The 18,834-nt window shown below is 46.5% G+C and overlaps 1 protein-coding gene across 7 annotated transcripts in view; it reads right to left on the bottom strand.

The window, feature by feature from the left end:
* Positions 1 to 18,834, bottom strand: part of IQSEC2 (IQ motif and Sec7 domain ArfGEF 2) — a 76,443-nt gene that overhangs the window by 31,974 nt on the left and 25,635 nt on the right. For 2 of the 7 annotated variants that reach the window (XM_033106027.1, XM_033106057.1), the window contains exons 1-2: positions 9,842 to 9,992; positions 7,901 to 7,996 (exon numbers count right to left, since the gene is read on the bottom strand). The exons of 1 other annotated variant lie outside the window; for it this stretch is intronic. In XM_033106027.1, coding sequence (XP_032961918.1) covers positions 7,901 to 7,996; positions 9,842 to 9,867 — 122 coding nt within the window. In that variant the 5' untranslated portion in view covers positions 9,868 to 9,992. Of the gene's footprint in view, positions 1 to 7,900; positions 7,997 to 9,841; positions 9,993 to 18,834 lie in introns of those variants that run through there. 4 more of the 7 variants (XM_033106007.1, XM_033106049.1, XM_033106065.1 and 1 more) reach the window with 3 other exon arrangements.

Here is an 18,834-nt window from a genome sequence, read left to right as displayed (position 1 = left end):
CTGCAGCGCTCTCTCTAACATAGTCTCTCTCCTGCCTCCCAGGCCCATCAAGCCTAATAATGCTTGCTGGAAGCTCCACTAAGATGGCGCTTAGGGCCTTCAGAGTTCCCAGGGACCTCTAACTTAAGCATCTCACCACTGCAAACTTGTCCTCCTGCATTTCCCACCTTAGGGAAAGTCACCACTACGCACCCAGTCACCCATGCCCAGAACAAACCTGGGAGTCACCTTCCTGCTCCCTTAGCAATTCTAGTCACCAAATCCTGCTGATTACACCTTCTAAATAGCTCCCGAAGGCTATATATGGCTATATATACAACATCTGACCCCTGCTACCTCATTTCCTACTCCTCTTACCCCTTGTTCACTTTCCAATCACACTGGGCTCCCTGCTGGGCTCCCTCAAACATAATGAGCACTGATGTTCCTTCCATCTGGAACATCGTCCCCCAGATAGGTGTGGCACCAGACAGTCTATATATTTAGTTGTTATTGATTATCTGTCTCACCCACTGTAAGATGTACCAGGACAGGCATCTCTGTTGTTCAGTGCTTGTATATTCCCAATTCCCAGCACAGTGCCTGGCACTCCATAAATATTTGTTGAATGAATGAATGCATTGCCAGGCCCGAACACTGCAACTTACTGTGAGCTCCACCCTCAGTCATCTCCACGCCCAACCCCCATTATCTATTCAGTCTCTAACTCCCGTCCTTCCTTCCTCCCAACCACCTCTCAAATCCTTCTCCTCTGCTCTATCCCCAGGGCCACTATGTTAGCTTATCTCTCTCTTGGATTACTGCAACAGCCTCCTCCCTAGTTTCCCTTCCTTCTAAAGTGCTAATCTGATCATGTCATTTTCCCTGCTCAAGAACTGCCCATGGCTCTCCAGCTGCCTACCACAAAAAAGAAGCCTGAACGCCCCAGAGAGCTGCGAGGCATGTCTGACTTCCGCACCCTCCGGTGTTTAGTTTTACCATTTCTCACCTCTAGGCCTTTGTGTACACTCTCAGAGCATCCTCTCCCACTTCTCCCTCTCAGAATCTTTATAGACTTTGAATGACTGGCTCACACACTACTTTCTTCAGAAAACTCACAAACCGGAAGTGGTTCCTCTCCAAAGTCCACAGAGAAATAAGTGTCTCCAGTGTCCCTCAGGATCTCTGAGTACCAGGAGTAGGATGGAAGGCAGTAATTATGTCTAGGATCAAAGACTTTGGGTGCTGGGTGAGCACTAACAGGGGTTCCTTTTTCCTTCTGAGTTAGTACCCTGGGCCCACATCCCTCTGGCCCTCTGCTAACGCCAGCTCATCCTGGCCTCCTCCCTTTCTCTCATCTTCTATTGGGTCTATATCTCATGAATAGCTCTCAAAGAATTTGGATTCCATAATTTGAAGTTAAAATGCTTCTATGTGAATGGTGCCCACTGGAGTAGTCCAACACAATAACCCTGCTCGAATCCATTTCTTCTATGCCAACATGCTAGTTTGCACCTTCCAGCTGGCTTCCATGCTTACGATCCATTTTTCATATTGCTACCATGATGTTTTTAAATCACAAATTTTACCGAATTTCTCTCCTATTTTGTTAGGATCCATTTACATGACACTTCATCACCAGCAACACTGGTTCTTAATCATTTGGGGGAAACACAAACCCTTTGTGCATTTAATGAAAGCCATGAACCATCTCCTTGACAAAAAATACACATAGGTATACATGCACAACATTTTTCATTCAATTTCAGGAGGTTCATGGGCCACTTGAAGCCCACGTGGGACCTATGCACCCCAGGTTAAGGACCTCTGGCCCTACCCAATAACATCCAGCTGCTTCTTTTGCATACGCTGTTCCTTCTTCCTGGAATGTTCTTCCACTCTTCACTTTCTGTCCCTGGCTCTTCCTCATCCTCTAAGACTCAGCTCTTAGGCTGACTTGACCTGTACCAGCTCTAGATGGAGCCAGATCCCTTCCTGTGGGCTTCCACAGCCCCCCATGCTCTCCTCTGTCACAGCTCCCCAGTCTCTCAAACCGACTGGGAACTTGCGGAAGGCGAGAGCCATTACCCAGCAGAAGCCCCGGCCATAGCAGAGCTCCATAAATATCTACTGAAATGAACGCTAATAACTGCTACGCTTCCCCCCCTTTTGTGTTTCATTTCTTTTCTTCTTTTTTTTTTAATTTCTTTTTGCTGCTACGCTTTTTTGAGTACCTATTGTGTGCCAGGCACTCAGGTTGGTGAATTCTATTTATGATCTCATCCACTCTCCAATAAATAATCCCCATGATGTTGGTGATATTGCGTCCTTTTTAACAGATAAGGACCTAGGCTCAGAGTTGTGATGTGAGTCGTTTAAGGTCACCCAGCTAGTGAGTGACAGAGTTGGGACTGAAACTGAGACATGTTGGCACCAGTACAAGTATTGGTCCACCATGCTTCCCTGCCGTGGACTGCGAGAGTGGGAGACAGCATCAGCAAAAGAACAGGACCAAGAATCAAGGCCAGAATACCCTACCTGGGCTCCATTTCCCAGGGCCGCCGCCTTTTCTTTTCCCTCCTGTTTTACCTTCATGCTAAGACCAGGCACCTGGCTCTCTCTTCTTTTGGTGAAATCCCCTCTATCCTATATACTACTGCTCTCAGCCTCTTCATCCCAAAGCCTCACTATGGTCAGGCTCATCCTTTGCTCCAGAACCATCCCAGACACATACAGCTTTTAGATCCAGTCTAATCCAATGCTACACACTTGGCTGTGAGTAAAACAAGACATGGGTAGCCCCTGCCCTTCAAGAATTGATAGTCACCCAGGAGTTTTACATGTATCGTCTCCAATACTAAAATCAGCCCTGAGAGGTAAGTAAGCATTATGCTCATTACACAGATGAGGAGACAGGCTCAGAGGTTAAATGGCTTGCCAAAGTCAAAGAGTTGGTAAGTGGCCAAACTTGGACTTGAATAAAGGTACCGACTCAACCGTTTTTCCCCCATTAGGTCATCCCGCTTAGAAGAGCCAAAAGTGGGCAATCATTTCTAGCAGAGTTCAGGGAGGAAGGAAAGCTATTGCCCTTTCAAGACTCCATACACATGTCCCCTCCTGTAGGGGATAGATAGGGTTAGGTACCCCTCCTCCGGCTGCCCTCATCTTCCTTCTGCCCCATCCCAAACCACACTACGCTGTCACTGTCTGTGTCTCTCTCCCTTCTAGGTGTGGGTTGCACACCTTTTTCTTATTGATTTCCAGGAGACAATATAGATAAAGACAGAGATATTAACCTGTGCCTGATGTCTATGCAGCAAATACTTTCTCCTAATCTGTTGTTTCTGTTTTCACTTTGTATATATGAGTAGAATGTTTCTCCACACAGAAGTTCTTACAATTATTGCTCTTCACTTTATGGCTTATGGGTTTTTAAGTCATGCTCATGTAGGCTTGAACTCCCTCATGGTAGAACCAGATACAGTTTATTCCTCTATCCTACCAAGGTTCAGCACAAGGCTTAACTGAGCAGGCTGGACAAATGCTTGCTAAGTGAATGGGGTAGTATTTGAACTAGTTATTAAAAGGAAAAGCAAGATCTGAACAGCGGGGTACACGAAAAAGATACAGAGGAGGAGGAGGTAAATGAGCTAGTGAAAGTAAGGAAATGGGACCAAGGAAAAAGGCCAGTACTTTTGAAACTGTGACAGGGTGTGTATAACATGTTGTCATTGTTGTTATGAGGGTTTTGTTTTCCTTACAAGAATGGGATCATACTATAAGCCCTGTTCTGCAACTTGCTTTTCTCATATAACACTAAGCCTTGGAGATCTTCCTATGCCAGTACATGGAGATATATCTTTTTCTTTTGATCTGCTACAGAGTAATCCTCATAGTGTGGGCGAATCATGGAGGAAAACCTGTTCCTTACTGATGGACATTTAAGTTGTTTCAATTTTTCGCTACTATAAACAATGCTGCAATTAATATCTTTGCATATGTCTGGAAGTAGTTTTGAAGGACAGATCCCTAAAAGTTGAATTGCTGGGCTAAAGGAATGCACATTTTGTTTAAAATGTAGATAAAACTTATTCCCGTTGGTTTACCATTTTTATAGACTGGTTAAAAATAACGAGTATTTCTATTTATAATCCTGTTTTTATTTTGGGAAGCAGATGTCATGCAACCTTTTCATTAAGAGTTGGATGAGAACGCTATCCTTGTGGGCACGTGATAAAGAGTTGCACAGCATGGTTTATGTTTGAAGTTAGGATTGAGGTGTTTTAGAAAAGGTCTCTGGTTGGCCAAACTGGGGTGCATCTAGTAGTAAAACCTAAGGAAATCTAGCTTCAAGACATGGATCCCGCCTTGGAAGTATATGACATTTAAGATTCTGGTGGCAACTAACAAATTGTCCTATTTTAAAAAATGGTACCAATTTGCACTCCAATCAAGGTATGTGAGAGGTTCTGTTTCCTCACAACCCTTTCAATCTTTTAAATTTTCATACTTTAAAATTGGTACTTCATTGTTGTTTTAGTTACATTTCTTTAGCTATTACAAAGCTTGAGCATCTTTTCTCATTCATTAGCTAATTACCGATTTCTTCTCTGAATTGTCAAATCATGTCATTTCTCCATTTTAAATCAATTTTTCTTATTGATTTCCAGGAGACGATATAGATACAGACAGAGATATTACCTTTGCTTGATATCTATGTAGCAAATACTTTCTCCTAGCCTGTTGTTTATGTTTTAATTTTCTATATACTATCTTTTTCCACACAGAAGTTTTTAACTTTAATGTTATCGAAATTATTGCTCTTCACTTTATGGCTGATGGTTTTTCAAGTCATGCTCAGAAAAGCTTCTCTAATATTATAAAAATGTTCTGGATTTTCCTCTGGCACTTTTACAGTTTTTTTGTTTTTGTATTTGTTTTTGTATGAAGTAGGGGTTTAACAATTTTTTTTCAAGTGGTAGCCAATAGTCCCATCTGATTTACTGACTCCCCACTGATTTGAAAGGTGTCCTTTATCATAAATTAAATTCCCACATGAATATATGGATTTCTTTCTAAACTCTCTATTTTGTTCCATTTATGTATTCCTCTATTTCTGTGATGATATAATATTTCTAATTACTGCAGCTTTACATAAGTTTTTGTATCTAATAGGGCAAGTTGCTCCACATTGTTCTTTTTAAAAATTTTCTTAGTAGTTCGTGGGCATTTAGTCTTCCAAATGAACTCCGAAATCCAACTGTCCAATTCTCAAAGAAAATACCACTGAAATTTTAATGAGAAATGCATTGAACCTTTTGATCAAATTGGTAGGGAAATGTCATTTTTATCATATTGTATCCTCCCATCAAGAAATAGGATAGGATTCTTGGTTTATTCAAGCCTTCTTACAGCCTTTGGTGAAATTTTATAGTTGTCTACAGAAAACTATTTCATTTATTGTATATTCCTAGGAATTTTATAATTTTTTTGCTATTGTGAGTGGAATCTTTTTCTATTATGTCTTCTAATTAGTTATTGCTGGTATTCAGAGAAGCTAATAGTTTGGGTGTGTATTTATTTATCTTGCATCTACCCATCTCCCCAAATTTTCTTATTAGTTCTAATAATTTTTCCTTTTATTCTCTTTGCATATCTAAGTAGACAAACTTATCATCTTCAAGTCATGCTAACTCTGACTCTTTCTTTCTAATATTTATACCACTTATTTCTTTTTTTAACCCCAGTGGTTAAACTTCCAGAAAAACAATGCTTAGTGACAGTGATAGCAGTCATCTTTATTTTGTTCCTGAATTTAATGGAAATTTATCTAGTACTTCCCTGTTACATTTGATGATTGTCTTTGGTTTCTGACAAAAATTCTTTACCAAGTTAAGGAAGTTTTCATTGATTCCTAGCTTACTGTACTAGCTATCTATTGCTGTGTAACAAATTACCCCAATGCAGCAAGAGATAACTAAGACACTAAGAGTTTTTAAATCAAGAATGAATATGTAATTTTATCAGATTATTTTTTCAGCATTTATGGAGCTAGTTATGTGATCTCTTCTCTTTAATCTATTAACGTAATTAATTACAATAACATCTTTCCTAATGTTGATCAATCCCTGCACTCCTGGGACAAACCTTCATTTGTCACGACTCATTTTTCTTTTAATACACTGATGGATTTAGTTTGATAATTAAAATATTTGTTACTCTATTAATATGTGAGATTAAGCTATAGTAGTCCTCTTTTTTTTTCTGTCTAAACCTGTCCAGTTATCCTAGCCTTCTGGATTGAACTGGAAAGCTGTCAATCTTTTCCTATTATCAGATCTTTCAAGATTCGATAGAACTTCCATCATACTAGAACTTCCATCATACCAACTGAGCCTGGTACCATTTCTGAGGAGAAAATTTATACCATCTTTTAAATTTCTACTATACTGTTCTAGTCCGTTCAGGTTTTCTGCCAATCCTTAAGTCATTTGCTAATTCATATGTTCCTAGAAAACCACCCATTTCATCTAGATTTTCACATTTATTGGTATAAAATTATACGAGGCATTTTCTGTCTTTTCTCATTAGTTCCAGGTGTACAAAACAACATAGTGATTAGACATTTACATACCTCACAAATAACCCCAATAAGTCTATTACCCATTTGACACTGTAAATAGTTAATACAATATTATTGACTATATTCCCTATGCTGTACTATATATCCCCATGACTATTTTTTAATTATAGTTGATATTCAATACTATCTTATATTACTTTCAGGTGTACAATGTAGTGGTTAGACATTTATATAACTTATGAAGCGATTCCCCCCGTAAGTCTAGTACCCATCTGACACTACACATAGATTTTACAATATTATTGACTAGATTCCCTATACTGTACTTTACAGCCCCACGCCTCTTTTGTAACTACCAATTTGTACTTCCTAATCCTTTCACCTTTCTCACCCTGCACCCCAAGCCCCCTCCCATCTGGTAACCATCAGTTTGTTCTTTGTATCTATGGCTCTGTTTCTGTTTTGTTTATCCTATGTGTTTTTTTCGTCTCCTCCTTCATCGTACTTTATTTTATGTTCTTGCCTTTTCCTCGGAAATATTTGCCAGAGGATGGCTTTTCCAGTTTACTGGTCTCCTAGTTTATCAAATCTTTTGTTTTCTATTTCATTAATTTCTGGTTTTGTCTATAGTAATTACTTTATTCTGCTTTCTTTGGCTTGTTCTTTTCCTAGATTCTTGAGTGGAATAACTAGTTCATTTAATGTAAACTGTCTTATCATTTAGTAAAAGCATTTAAGACTATAAATTTTCCTCTGGGAACCTCCATGGTTATATCCCATAGATTTTGATAGATAGTATTCTCATTGACATTTATTCTGAATAGTCCGTAAATCCCATTCTTATTTCCTCTTTAACACAAGTATTTTTAAACTTTCAAACGGGCCTAGCTTTTCTGCCATTGCTATTAATATTCATTTTATTGCATTATAATTAGAAAATATAAAATGTTTTTTCCAATTAACTTGGAAATAATGTTGTTCTCCAAAGGTGTGGGCAGATTGTTCCTTCTGCCTAAACACCCTTCCCGGTCCTATCCAACTGGCAAACTCTCACTCATCCTTTAAAACACTTGTTACATATTCTAGGACCAACCACTCCCACTTTTGGGGGCAGGTATCTAGGGAAGGATTTTTCAGGAAGGACAAACTACAAAAGGATTCTGAATGTTCCTCTTTGGTCTCCTGACCTGGTCCCCCAGTCACTCTCCTCACACGCACGGACACCCATTCCACAATCACTCCAGGGGCTAGAGGGAGATGGGGGGAGGGTCTGGCAATGATATTGCATATTTGTCTGGAAGGGTGAAGGATTAGGGGAGGGATGGGTCTAGCTCTTACCTGCTCTCTGCCAGCCTGCCTGAGGGGGTAAGCTTCATGGAGTCAAGGACCTGAGTAGGACAGCAATACTGGTGTAGAGTATGAGACGCTGTGGACCTGAGAGACAGCGAGAGACAGAGAGAGGGAGAGAGACAGAGAGAGAGACAGGGAGGGAGGGGAGAGGAAAGGTGGGGAATGGGGACAAGGAGGTGAGAGTGAGTGGGGGAGGAGAAAGGGAAGACTGGGAGGAAGGGGTGGTGGGAGATAAGGCACGGAAGAGGAGTGGGAGGTAGGGAGGCAAGGAGGGGAGGGAGAAAGGGAAATAAAGAGGGAGGGAGGGAGGGAGGGAGGGAGGGGGGAGGCGGGAAGGAAGGAGGAAGGAGGAAGGAAGAAAAAAAGAAAAAAAACCACAAAGTCAAGAAAGAGAGGACGGCACTCGAACCACAAACAGAACACAACGACAACAGGGGGCAGCAGAGACAAAAGAGCTAGGCTGGGCCTCCTGTGTTCCAGGTGACTCCGTGGGGACCTTGGCCACGGAGACACCGGGACACCACAGCAAGGAAGGGGAAAGGGAGCCCTCCTCACACCAGACGCCACACGGGTAGGGAAGAAGGGAGCAGGAAGGGGGGGATGAAAGAGAAAGGCAAAAGACAAACGGGGGGATGCCCCCTTATAGAAGACCCCTCACCAGAAGGGAGGGAGGGGATGGAGAGAAGAGAGGCTCTGGGTCTGAAGAGTGGGAGGAACCCAGGCCAGGTGGGTGGAGGAAACACTGTAGGAAGAGAGGGAGAGAGACAGCAAGAAACCGAAAGAGACAAGGAAAGGGTGAGACAGAAAAGGAGAAAGACAGAGAAAGAGGGAAGACAGAGAAAGGGCAAGACAAAGAACACAGAGAGAAGACAGGGAGAGGAAGAGAGTGCCAGAGCAAAGGAGAGGAGAGGCGAGGGCGGAGGAGAGCTGACAAGGTCTCAGTGGTCTTGGTGACAGGATGGGACTAGGGGGTGAGTGGGCGGGTGGGGCCCAGCTAGCCAAACAGGGTGGTTCAGAGGAGCAGGAGCCTTTGCTTCCAAGGCCAGTGCTGTGCCCCCAGCCCAGGGCAGTGCCCAGGCTCCGCCCACCCCCCCAGTGCTGTGTCCCCACCCCTATTGCAGGGTCCAAAGGCCCCTCTGCGTCCTGCTTCCCACGATCAAAGTCCAGAGAATGGAAAGGACAGCAGGGTAGTGAGGCTGAGGGCCTGGTCCCTGCTCTACCCAGCACGGGGCAGATGCTGGGAGTGGAGCCGACCCTATCAGGTCAGCCAGCCCCCATCCTCCACAAGCCCCTGAAGGCAGGTTGTGGTCAGGGAGGGCCTGGCCAGTCAAGAGCCCAAGTAAAGGCCCGGAGAGGTGGCTGCAGGCCAGGCCAGGCCAGCCACCCACTATCTCACTTGCTGCAAATTTGAGGATGCCCAAATCTTAGAACCTTACGGAATCTTGGAATCTGAGACTCTTCTTATCAGAGATTCTGGAATCATCATCATCTTCAGAACAACTGTTTCTCAAGGGCCATCTACGTGCCAGTTACCAGGCCAAGTCCTTGACTCATTATCTCATTAATCCTGAGACCAGAGACCCTAAAGCTGCTGGAATGTTGGTATCAGAGAATCTGAGCAGCTATAGGGAGCCCTGCAGTGACAGGCCAAGCTAGCAAGCCAGGGCAGCCACCAATCATACCCCTCCCAGACCCCGGACTGCACTGTTCAAGGTTCCAGGGCCCTTACAGTGCGGGACACCCGGATGCCTATGGGCTCACCCACTCGAGCTGGCTCCCTCCCCCAAGCCTCCAAGAGTCCAAGAAGGGAGCCAGAAACCAGGAAGCCAGGAAGCTGCTGAATCAGCAGCCCAGGGATCGGGTCCAGGCCTGGGCAGAAAGGAAGGGGTTCAGGCTGCAGGATTTGGAGTGGGGGGCCCAGGTTCCTACCTGCTACTGCTCCCGGGGGTCTCCATGGGTCTGGACCTGTCCCGAGGGCAGGCCCCCTGGCCTGGGCGGTGCCTCCACCGTGTCACCAACCCCTCCTCCCCAGCCCTTCCCTAGAAGGAGGAACCAAGGAGGCGGGGCCAGGCCAGCTGGGCTGTAGGCCAGACTGCAACTGGAAACTTTGCTCCTTCCCTGCTCCCCCAGGAGTGCTGGGAACTCCTGGTAAGAGGAAGCAGCTTTGAGAGCTCACAGTGACTCCTCTGGGCCAAACCCCAGGCTGGGCTCCCTATGTGCACCTCCGCTGGAATCTCCCCAAGCACCCTGTCAAGTCTGTGTCACTAGCCCCATTCTCCTGAAGAGAAAAAACGAGATGGAGAGATGTTAAGTAATGAGGCACAGGCAATACAGCCAGTAAGTGACAAAACCCCAAGATCGGGATCTGGTTTGGCCATTCCTGAATCTGGAATCTGTCCCCTCAGCCATATTGCTGCCTTGTGAACACAGAAACCTTTCCATAGAAGCGTTTAGCAAACATCCTCATCTTCAGCACAGCTAAAGAGACTATTGGGTTGTTCTGGGATTCTCCAGATCAAGTAAAATTCAACTCATGTATTTGGGGAAATCAAGACGAGGCCCTGGCCAATATTCTTGACCATTACAATAAGTTCTCACTCTCTTCTGTGTTGTTTTCTGGACTGGCTGAGAGAAAGGCTCCCTGAAGAGGAGAGCAAAAAGCCAAAGAAATGCCCTTCACAATCAAGAGGCTGTTTTTCCAAGGAAATTGCCCTGCTTGATTTCACGGATGGGAAAATTGAGGCCTGGAGAGGGGAAGAGTCTTACTGAAGTTCAGATAGACAGTCAGACTAGAATCCAGGGGCCCCAACTCCCCACCTATCTGCCATAGTCATCTCTCTCCCTCCATGTGGACGGGGCTGGCGAAAGGAGAGAATGTGGAGGATTTGAAGGATGTGGGCCTCCTGAAGGGTACACCAGACCCAGCTCAGAGTGTTTCTGTCCTTTCATGGCCCCAGAGCCCAGGCTCCCGGCTGTTCTGAGCAGAAGGCGGCCCTGGGAGGGGCCAGGGGTACAGTGATCTAGAAGGAATAGGAACTGACAGGTAGCAGGCCAGCCTTCCTGCTTCCCTGCTGGGGCAGCTGGTTCCTCTCAAGAAAGCCAAAGCTGCTGAGCGAGAGGGAGGCCCTCTGGACCACCATAAAGTTGGCATCTGTGGGTCCTTCATGGCCTCCTCCTCTCCCTCTGCCCCCCCAGTAAAGTCCCCTGGTCCTCAGGGCTCTGGCCTCAGGCCCTGCTCTTTTCTCTCTCCTTCAGAACCTCCTACTTCCTGCTGCAGCTGCACCTGGTGCCCACTTGCAGTTACTGCGCTAAGAGCTGCACCTCTGGCCCAAACTTTTCTCTTGGCTTGGCAGGAGTTCAGGGACTGAAATTCTAGTCCTGGCCCTAAGGCTGTTGCTGTGTGACCTTGGGCAAAACCCCTTCTCCTCACTGATGAAGCAAAGAGTCTACACTTGGGTGCCTGGTAGAGCCAAGTACAAGTTCCATCTCACCCACTTTAAGCTAGTAACCCCTCTGAGGCTCAGTTTATTCATCTCTAAAAGACAAGTGGCAATCTCCACCTCATAGGTTCTTGTGAGGATTCAGTGAGACGAATGTGCACATAATGAAGTGTCTCAGCTTGAGCCTGAGAGAATCTGTCCCTTCTCCCAGGGAGGCAGAGGAGACCTATGAGAAGGCTGTTTGTTTTCAGGATGGGAGGATTTCTAGGAAAATATCTCTTAATCTGGGCCACTCTTGCAATTCAGACATATCTGAGCATGCTGGGTAGACTCATGTGATGACCGACCAGGGACTGAAGGGAAAAAAGGAATTATGGGTGAGGAGCTTGACCCAGCCACAGGGCACTGTCAAGGCCTTCATTCACTTATCCAATAGATTCTGCAGACCAGGCACTGGGCGGGGGTCCAGATACAGCATTGATTAAGGGCAGTAAACAACTTGATCTCATAAAACTTATATCCAAGTGAGAGGAGACAGATATTCAACGACTAATGGAATTAAACTGGGCAAAAAGTGGAGGTAGCAGGGGAAAATGTTCTACGCAGAGGAAACAACTTGAGCAAAGGACCTGAGGTAGTATTTCCAGGAACTGCAAATAGGCCAAACGGGACGAGTGGAAAAAGCAAAAGGAAAAAGGGCAAAACTGAAGATGTAGGCAGGGGCCCGAGTATGCAGAGCCTCAAGTTTTAGTATTTATACTAAGGACAATTTGGCAGCCTGTGGTTCGTGGATAGGCATGGGGGTGTCTCTGATGCCCCTGAAGCTCTATGACAAATATTAACAGCATGTTTCTGGGGAGAGCAAAGCTTTCATCAGATGGGCTTGTGATCTCAAAAGAATAGGGAAGCTCCTTATATGAGTCCATTCACTAAGTGTCTACTCTGAGCTAGTGGTAGGCAGGAATCCTAGAACTTTCTGTGAGCTGGCCCCTACCTCCCACCTCCAACAGGTCTCAGCCTCCCCCAATCTTCACTCTGTGCTTCACCCAGACAGAAGTGCTTGTAATTCTCTGCCACTCTGCTGTCCACACTTATCTTTGCCTGTGTAGTCCCTCTGTTCAAAAGGCCCTTCCTCACCACTCGGCCCCACTGCTACCTCCCCACGTCTCTAGCTCCCCCTTGTTCTTCACAAGTCAGCTCCAAGATTGTACCCACAGGGAACCTGCCCCGACCCCTCCCCTGTGTTCTTCCCACCCTGCGCTTCTCTCAGCACTGTCTGTTGCCTCTTGTGGGCCAGAAGCTCTGTGGGACAGGGGCCGGGTCTTATGCATCCCAGTGTCTTCAGCATCCAGCATAGGGCGCCTAGTCACACAGGTCAGTTAAGTATTATTGGTGGGAGATAGACGATTCACACTGAGGAGGAGGCTGCAAGATGGACTGGTGGACACTAGAGGGCACTGTGGCCATTGGAATCCTGGCCTGACGCTGGCCAGGCTGACTCAGGCTGGGCCCAGGGTCTGGCAAGCACATGGGATTGTCTCCAGGAGCTCAGAAGCATGGAAACTCTGCTCCTAGATCCTGCAGCATCTCAGCTCCGGGCCTAATTGACCAGGATCCCCATTCCAGCTTCCCAATTTACCTTCTGCTCCCTTTCCAGACCATTCGTCATGACAGCACTATCCTACTGCACATACAGCTTTCGTTCTTCACAAATACAGGTGCCAAACACTCCTCCCACAGCGCTGGCATACACTTTTTGCTCTGTCTGCAACACTCTACATGTCACCTCACTCACCCCACCCCTCATCTGGCTAACTTCTATTCACCCTTCACCTCTCAGCTTAGGTGTTAGCTTGGGGAAGCCCCCCTGACCTGCAGGCTGTGCTGGATATACTTCCAGGGTGCTCCCACAACCCCCTATACTTCCTCTGTAATTGAAGTTGTCTATTTCCTCACCTGTTTCCTTACCAGATGGTGAGTTTCCTCGGAGCAGGACTGTTATTACCCATCATTGTTATCAACCACATTTAACTTAGCACATTAGAGCCCGGTACATTGTACGTACTCAATCATCCCCGAGTAAATGAATGAATGAATAAATGGATAAATGGGTGGATGGATGGATGACCTCAGACAAGTCATGTTACCTCTCTAGGTTTGTTCCCCATTGGTAAAATGGATATGATCACCCCTCCTTGGCAGGGCAGACAGGAAGATTAAAGATAATGTGTGTCAAGTGCTCCCTAACAGTACCTGATACATAGCAGACATTTTTGGAATCAAAGCAATTATCAATATTTGGAATAGTGACAAAAGGGAGGGGAGGAGTGGAAAGAGACCGCCCGGAGCCTGGGATGATCCCGCCCACTCAGGTTTACCATTTATATGTGGAAGATGGCTTTAACAATAATAAGAAAACTATCATTTTTATTAGAAATAACGACAGCACCTGCTACGTACCAGACCAGAAACAGGAGGTCCCCAAGGAGGTGGTGGGCAGCCTCTAGTCTCAGCCATGGAATGCAAGGCCAGGGCTGAGGTCAGAGCCGTGGGCATTGCCCCTGTGTCTGGAGAACAGTCATTATGGGAACAGCTGGGTCTAAACTCTTTACTCAGAGGTGAAAATTTGTCTAAGGGGTCATTAATTCCCTCTGTAATTAATGTAAAAACTGCAGGGTTTGTATTCATGGAAAAGTAGGCTCAAGCGTCAAGCTGATAATATTGATAATGTGTGCTTGTAATTATATACTGCAGATAACTATAAATTCAGTCACTGCACTAATAAAATATAAAAATTCCCAAAGCAACCAAGAACTTGGTAGCAGTTGTACCATGAGTCGCATTATGCCAGTTGTTCTGAGGCTAGGAAAATCACCACATACTGGGAGTAATGGTAATATTCACTGTGTACTTAAAAGCTGTTTCGGCATAAAGTAAGGAAAAATTTTTAGATAAAGCGGGGCACTTTATGCAAAAGCATGAAATTTGAAAGCAGAGTGAGCAAAGGTCAATTTGCATTAGAGTAGGAACCAAAACCTTGATGAATTGGGTAATCTTACAATCGAGGCTCTCAGCAGACTGCTCTTCGGGCTCTGACCTCACTGTGGACACGTAAAAGCTATGATCGTCGTAGAAGACCAAGTACAAAGTATATGACCTCTCTACCCTCACCCCCTTCAGAGAGAATCGACTCCCACCTACAGCCCCTTTCCACCTCATGTTACCATAGGCTGGATAAAAACACTGCAGTCATATGGGAGATGGACCCTGAAGCTGGAAGGTCACATAGCCTCCAGGTGGGTAGCCACATCAGGCCTCATGAAAACAGAGGAAGCCAGTCCAGAGAGAGGAGTCAGTGACAAAGAGATGAGAGGGACCAGGCAAGCCATGAGAGATGAGGGTCGAGAGTGAGAGAGCGAGAGAGCGAGAGAGCGAGAGAGCGAGAGAGCGAGAGAGCGAGAGAGAGAGAGAGAGAGAGAGAGAGAGCGAGAGAGCGCGCACGCAATCTTGGTCCCTTGGTCCTTGATTTCTTGCTCCCACTTCCAGTTGGTGAGAGGCCTGGCTATACTTCATTTACTGTCCTTAGATTTTGTGAGATGTAGCATCACAATAGCTCCCCCCACCCTTTATTCTTGAGCAATTTTGAGTGGGTTTCTGTTCCCTGCAACAAAATGTACCCAGACTAAGAGAAGGGAAAATTGGGGATATAAGTGCAGGGCTTGCATAAGCAAAAAACGCATAAAGAACATTTATGTAGGGAGGGGTGAATGCAATTATAAAGCATTTGTGTTTGTTCACCCAAATGCTCCCTCATTTCCTAGCACTTGTTCTCATAGACACATGCTACAGCCACATACACACATACACTGACATTCAATGGCACACAGAAACAAAGGCAACAATAACCAGATATGCTCTTATGTGGACACCCTGACATGCACAGACACGCACCAGCATGCAGCGCTGCCCGTGCCCACAGCCGTGTGGACACGGCCGGCCTGCCTACATGAAAGCCATGGATGGCACTGCCCATAAGGCTAAGGCCAGGAGTGAAGGCTCGACTGGGCACTGCACTGCCTGTCTTCCCAGCTGCCAAGTGACTCATCCGCAGGGCTGCTAATTAAAGCCAGGACAGAGGGGACAGAGGCAAGGGGAGGGGAAGAGAGAGAAGGCAAGTTTATTTTGGTGCCAACCAGGCATGCAGCCAGCTTAGGGGCCACCCACTTCCTGGGCTGGGCCAGGTGGGGGCAAAGGAATACAAACAGGAAGGGGAGGGAGGACCCTCTTACTCCTTCTGGACCCTCCACCCCTGTGAACTTCCTGGAAAGGTATTTCCAACTGACTCCGCCTCTCTCCTCCTCTGTCCTACTGTCTGATTCCAGCTGCACCCCCTCCAGACTCGTCCTTACAACTGGCTTCTCCTCAGCAGCACACTCCCATTGGGGCTTGCCAGAGCTGGCTCATCTGTGCCAGGACCCTGCTTCCGTCCACTAGCCGCCCCCCCCCCCACACACACACAAAGGATCACCCAACACAGGCCTGGTACATTGGGAATGCTCTCTACGTGCTTCTGGAATACGATTGGGTTAACCCTGCTACAGCACAGCCCAGTGGTGACTATCGCTCTGATGGGCTGGATTCCTATTCTAGTTCTACCACGGCAGGAGTTACTTTAGCTCTTTAAGCCTCAGTTTCCTAATCTGTAAGATGACAAGAACATATATCCTATAGGATCATTGTGAGGGTTAAATGAGAGAATATAGGAGAGTGCCCAGCACGGTGCCAGCATACATTAGCTTCAGTGATCAGCCAGTAAGCGCTGCTGCTAACATCCGCCTCAGGCCTGGGGCAGCAGCACCTACAGAGAGCCGAGTTCCAGGCCCGGCTCCACCTCACGGTACCCGGGGGGACTGCAGGCAAGTCACATAAGCTCTCAGAGCACTGTCTCTTACATAAAATGGGGATTTGTGATGTGACACCATAGATTTACTGTAAATATTTCAACCTGTCAAGTGTCCTGTGTGGAGCCCAGCTCTTAGAAGTGGCTTAATAAATTGCAGCAGTGATTACTAAGGATACTGTGTTTCCCCGAAAATAAGACCTAGCTGGACCATGAGCTCTAATGCGTCTTTCGGAGCAAAAATTAATATAAGACCCGGTCTTATTTTTCTATAATATAAGACCGGGTCTTGTATAATATAATGTGATATAAGACCGGGTCTTGTATAATATGATATATAACATAATAATACCAGGTATAATATAATATAATACTGGGTCTTACATTAATTTTTGCTCCAAAAGACGCATTAGAGCTGATGGTCCGGCTAGGTTTTATTTTCGGGGAAACAGGGTAGCAAGAGGAGCTCAGACCTCCAGAGCCAAAGAACCCAGGAGGGAGGAAGCAGGCAAGGAAGGCTTCCCAGAGCGGGCAGGACTAGAGTTGGGCTCCCAAGCCAGAGCGTGTTGGGCAGGCAGCAAGTGACAAGGTTCCAGGCAAAGGAAGTGGTGGGAACAGAGAGCTGGATGAGGGAGCAACCAGGCTGCACCAGACAGGATGCAGCTTGGGAGGGAAGAGTCGGCTACAGCTGGGGCGGCTCTGGGGACTGGTGGTGTCTTGGACATGTGGATGGGGTAACCATGGAAGGTCCATGAGATCTCAGCCACCCCAGCTTACCAGGAGGGGGATTATCACTGTGTGAGGGATATAAATGATAAGGGGGGAGGAGGGTGGGAGATGAGGGCAAAGGGGATCAAATATATGGTGATGGAAGGAGAACTGACTCCGGGTGGTGAACACACAATGGGATTTATAGATGATGTAACACAGAATTGTACACCTGAAATCTATGTAACTTTACTAACAATTGTCACCCTAATAAACTTCAATTTAAAAAAAATAAAAAAATAAATGATAAATGTCTAACTATTACATTGTTTTGTACACCTGAAACTAATAAAAAAAAAAGGAAGAATCTTAGAGATTATCTAATCCAAACTCCCATTGGGCAGATGGGGGCACTGAGGTCCAGAGTGGGAGGCCTCCTCTGGGAGCAGAGCCAGCAGTGGCTCCTCCTCTCATTTTTCCTCCCAAGATTGCAGCGGCTCCCGTTGCCATGGGGACATCCCTGGGTGTCAGTGGCTCCCCACCCCTTCCTCCTTTCCTAGCAACAGGCCACCTCCTCCAGCTTGCAACCCCAGCCTGCCTGCCCCCCCCCCCGCCCCCACCCCAGTTCCAGTTTGACCCTCTAGGACTGGGCTCCCTCTGGTTCGGTGGCAGAGATATCGGTCCCTCCTGCCCCTCTGCTTTCAAGTTCTACACTTCTCCACATTTCTCAAGCTTGACTATCCAATATATGACAAAGGACTAGGTTAGGGGAGGGCAGAAGGCACTCCAATGTGTCGAGCCACTATTTTGTGCTGAGCATTGCTTTACTGTAAATTCTCTCATCAGCCCACCGAAGTCAGAATTATTGTCCCCATTTTACCGATGAGGAAACTAATAAGGATCAGAGAAGTTAAGTGACTTTGCAAAGAGCACACAGCTAGGAAGAGGAAGCAGGCTCTGCTGAGAGCTAGCTTCGTGACCTTGAGCCATTGCCAGTCCCTCTCTGGACCTTGGCTTAAGGTACCTGTAGGTTTGACGACTTCTTAGGGATCTACAGGAAGCCGAGGCACCTTCCTCTGTCCACAGCCCTCTTGCAACAACAGCTGTTCAGCTCTAATTAGACACCACACTTCCTCCGGCACCCCATACTGGGAAGCCCTCAGGCCTTGGCCCTGCCAAGGGCTTGGGGTGGGTGGGGTTTCAATCCACCAGTTCGGCTCATTCCTTGCTGTTCCATGTCCGACAAAGCCAAGGCCTAGCCCCCCTCCTTGGTGTTTCTCCTATCTTCCTAACCTTTCCCCTTCACATACACACAGGGTTTATTAGAGGACACTGGGGCTCCAAGGGATGAACAGATTTGTGCAGTCACGTAACCAGAAAGTGACCTAGCCATAAACAGAGCCCTTTGCTGCCCTTGCTATGCTGCAAAGCCCAGACTCTCCTCCAAACTTCTGCAGCTCCTCACTGACGACAAAAGGCGTCTGTGACCTGGCCCTGACTAGCGTTCTGATCTTTAACATTTGTGCCTTTCCTGCCCAGATCTGTTTTAGCCCAACCGTCTGCTCCCATCTCTAAACCCATTCTTACTTCCTGGGCAGGCTGGTGCCACTTCCAGCGATTCCCTCTGTATGCAGAGTTTGCGTGTCAGTCCTTCACAGCCCAGCTCAGATGCTGCATTTTCAAGGAAGCCATTCCTGACCCCTAACTGAAGTGAGCTCAAGAATTTACATGCGGGTCCTGAGAGCATCCTCGGACAGTCCCACCTGGGCCTGGTTCCCCGTTCAAGAGTCTTCCCAACACGTTTGCAAGATTCTGCCCCACAAGTGCTATATTTCAGGTCCCTTCCACAGCCCAACTTTCACCCTTGCTTCTCC

Source organism: Rhinolophus ferrumequinum, chromosome X, assembly GCF_004115265.2.
Source record: "Rhinolophus ferrumequinum isolate MPI-CBG mRhiFer1 chromosome X, mRhiFer1_v1.p, whole genome shotgun sequence".
In the NCBI taxonomy this organism is placed as follows: Eukaryota; Metazoa; Chordata; class Mammalia; order Chiroptera; family Rhinolophidae; genus Rhinolophus; species Rhinolophus ferrumequinum.
The sequence above is the reverse complement of the archived record's forward strand: the minus strand, read 5'-3'. Positions and strand labels throughout refer to the sequence as shown.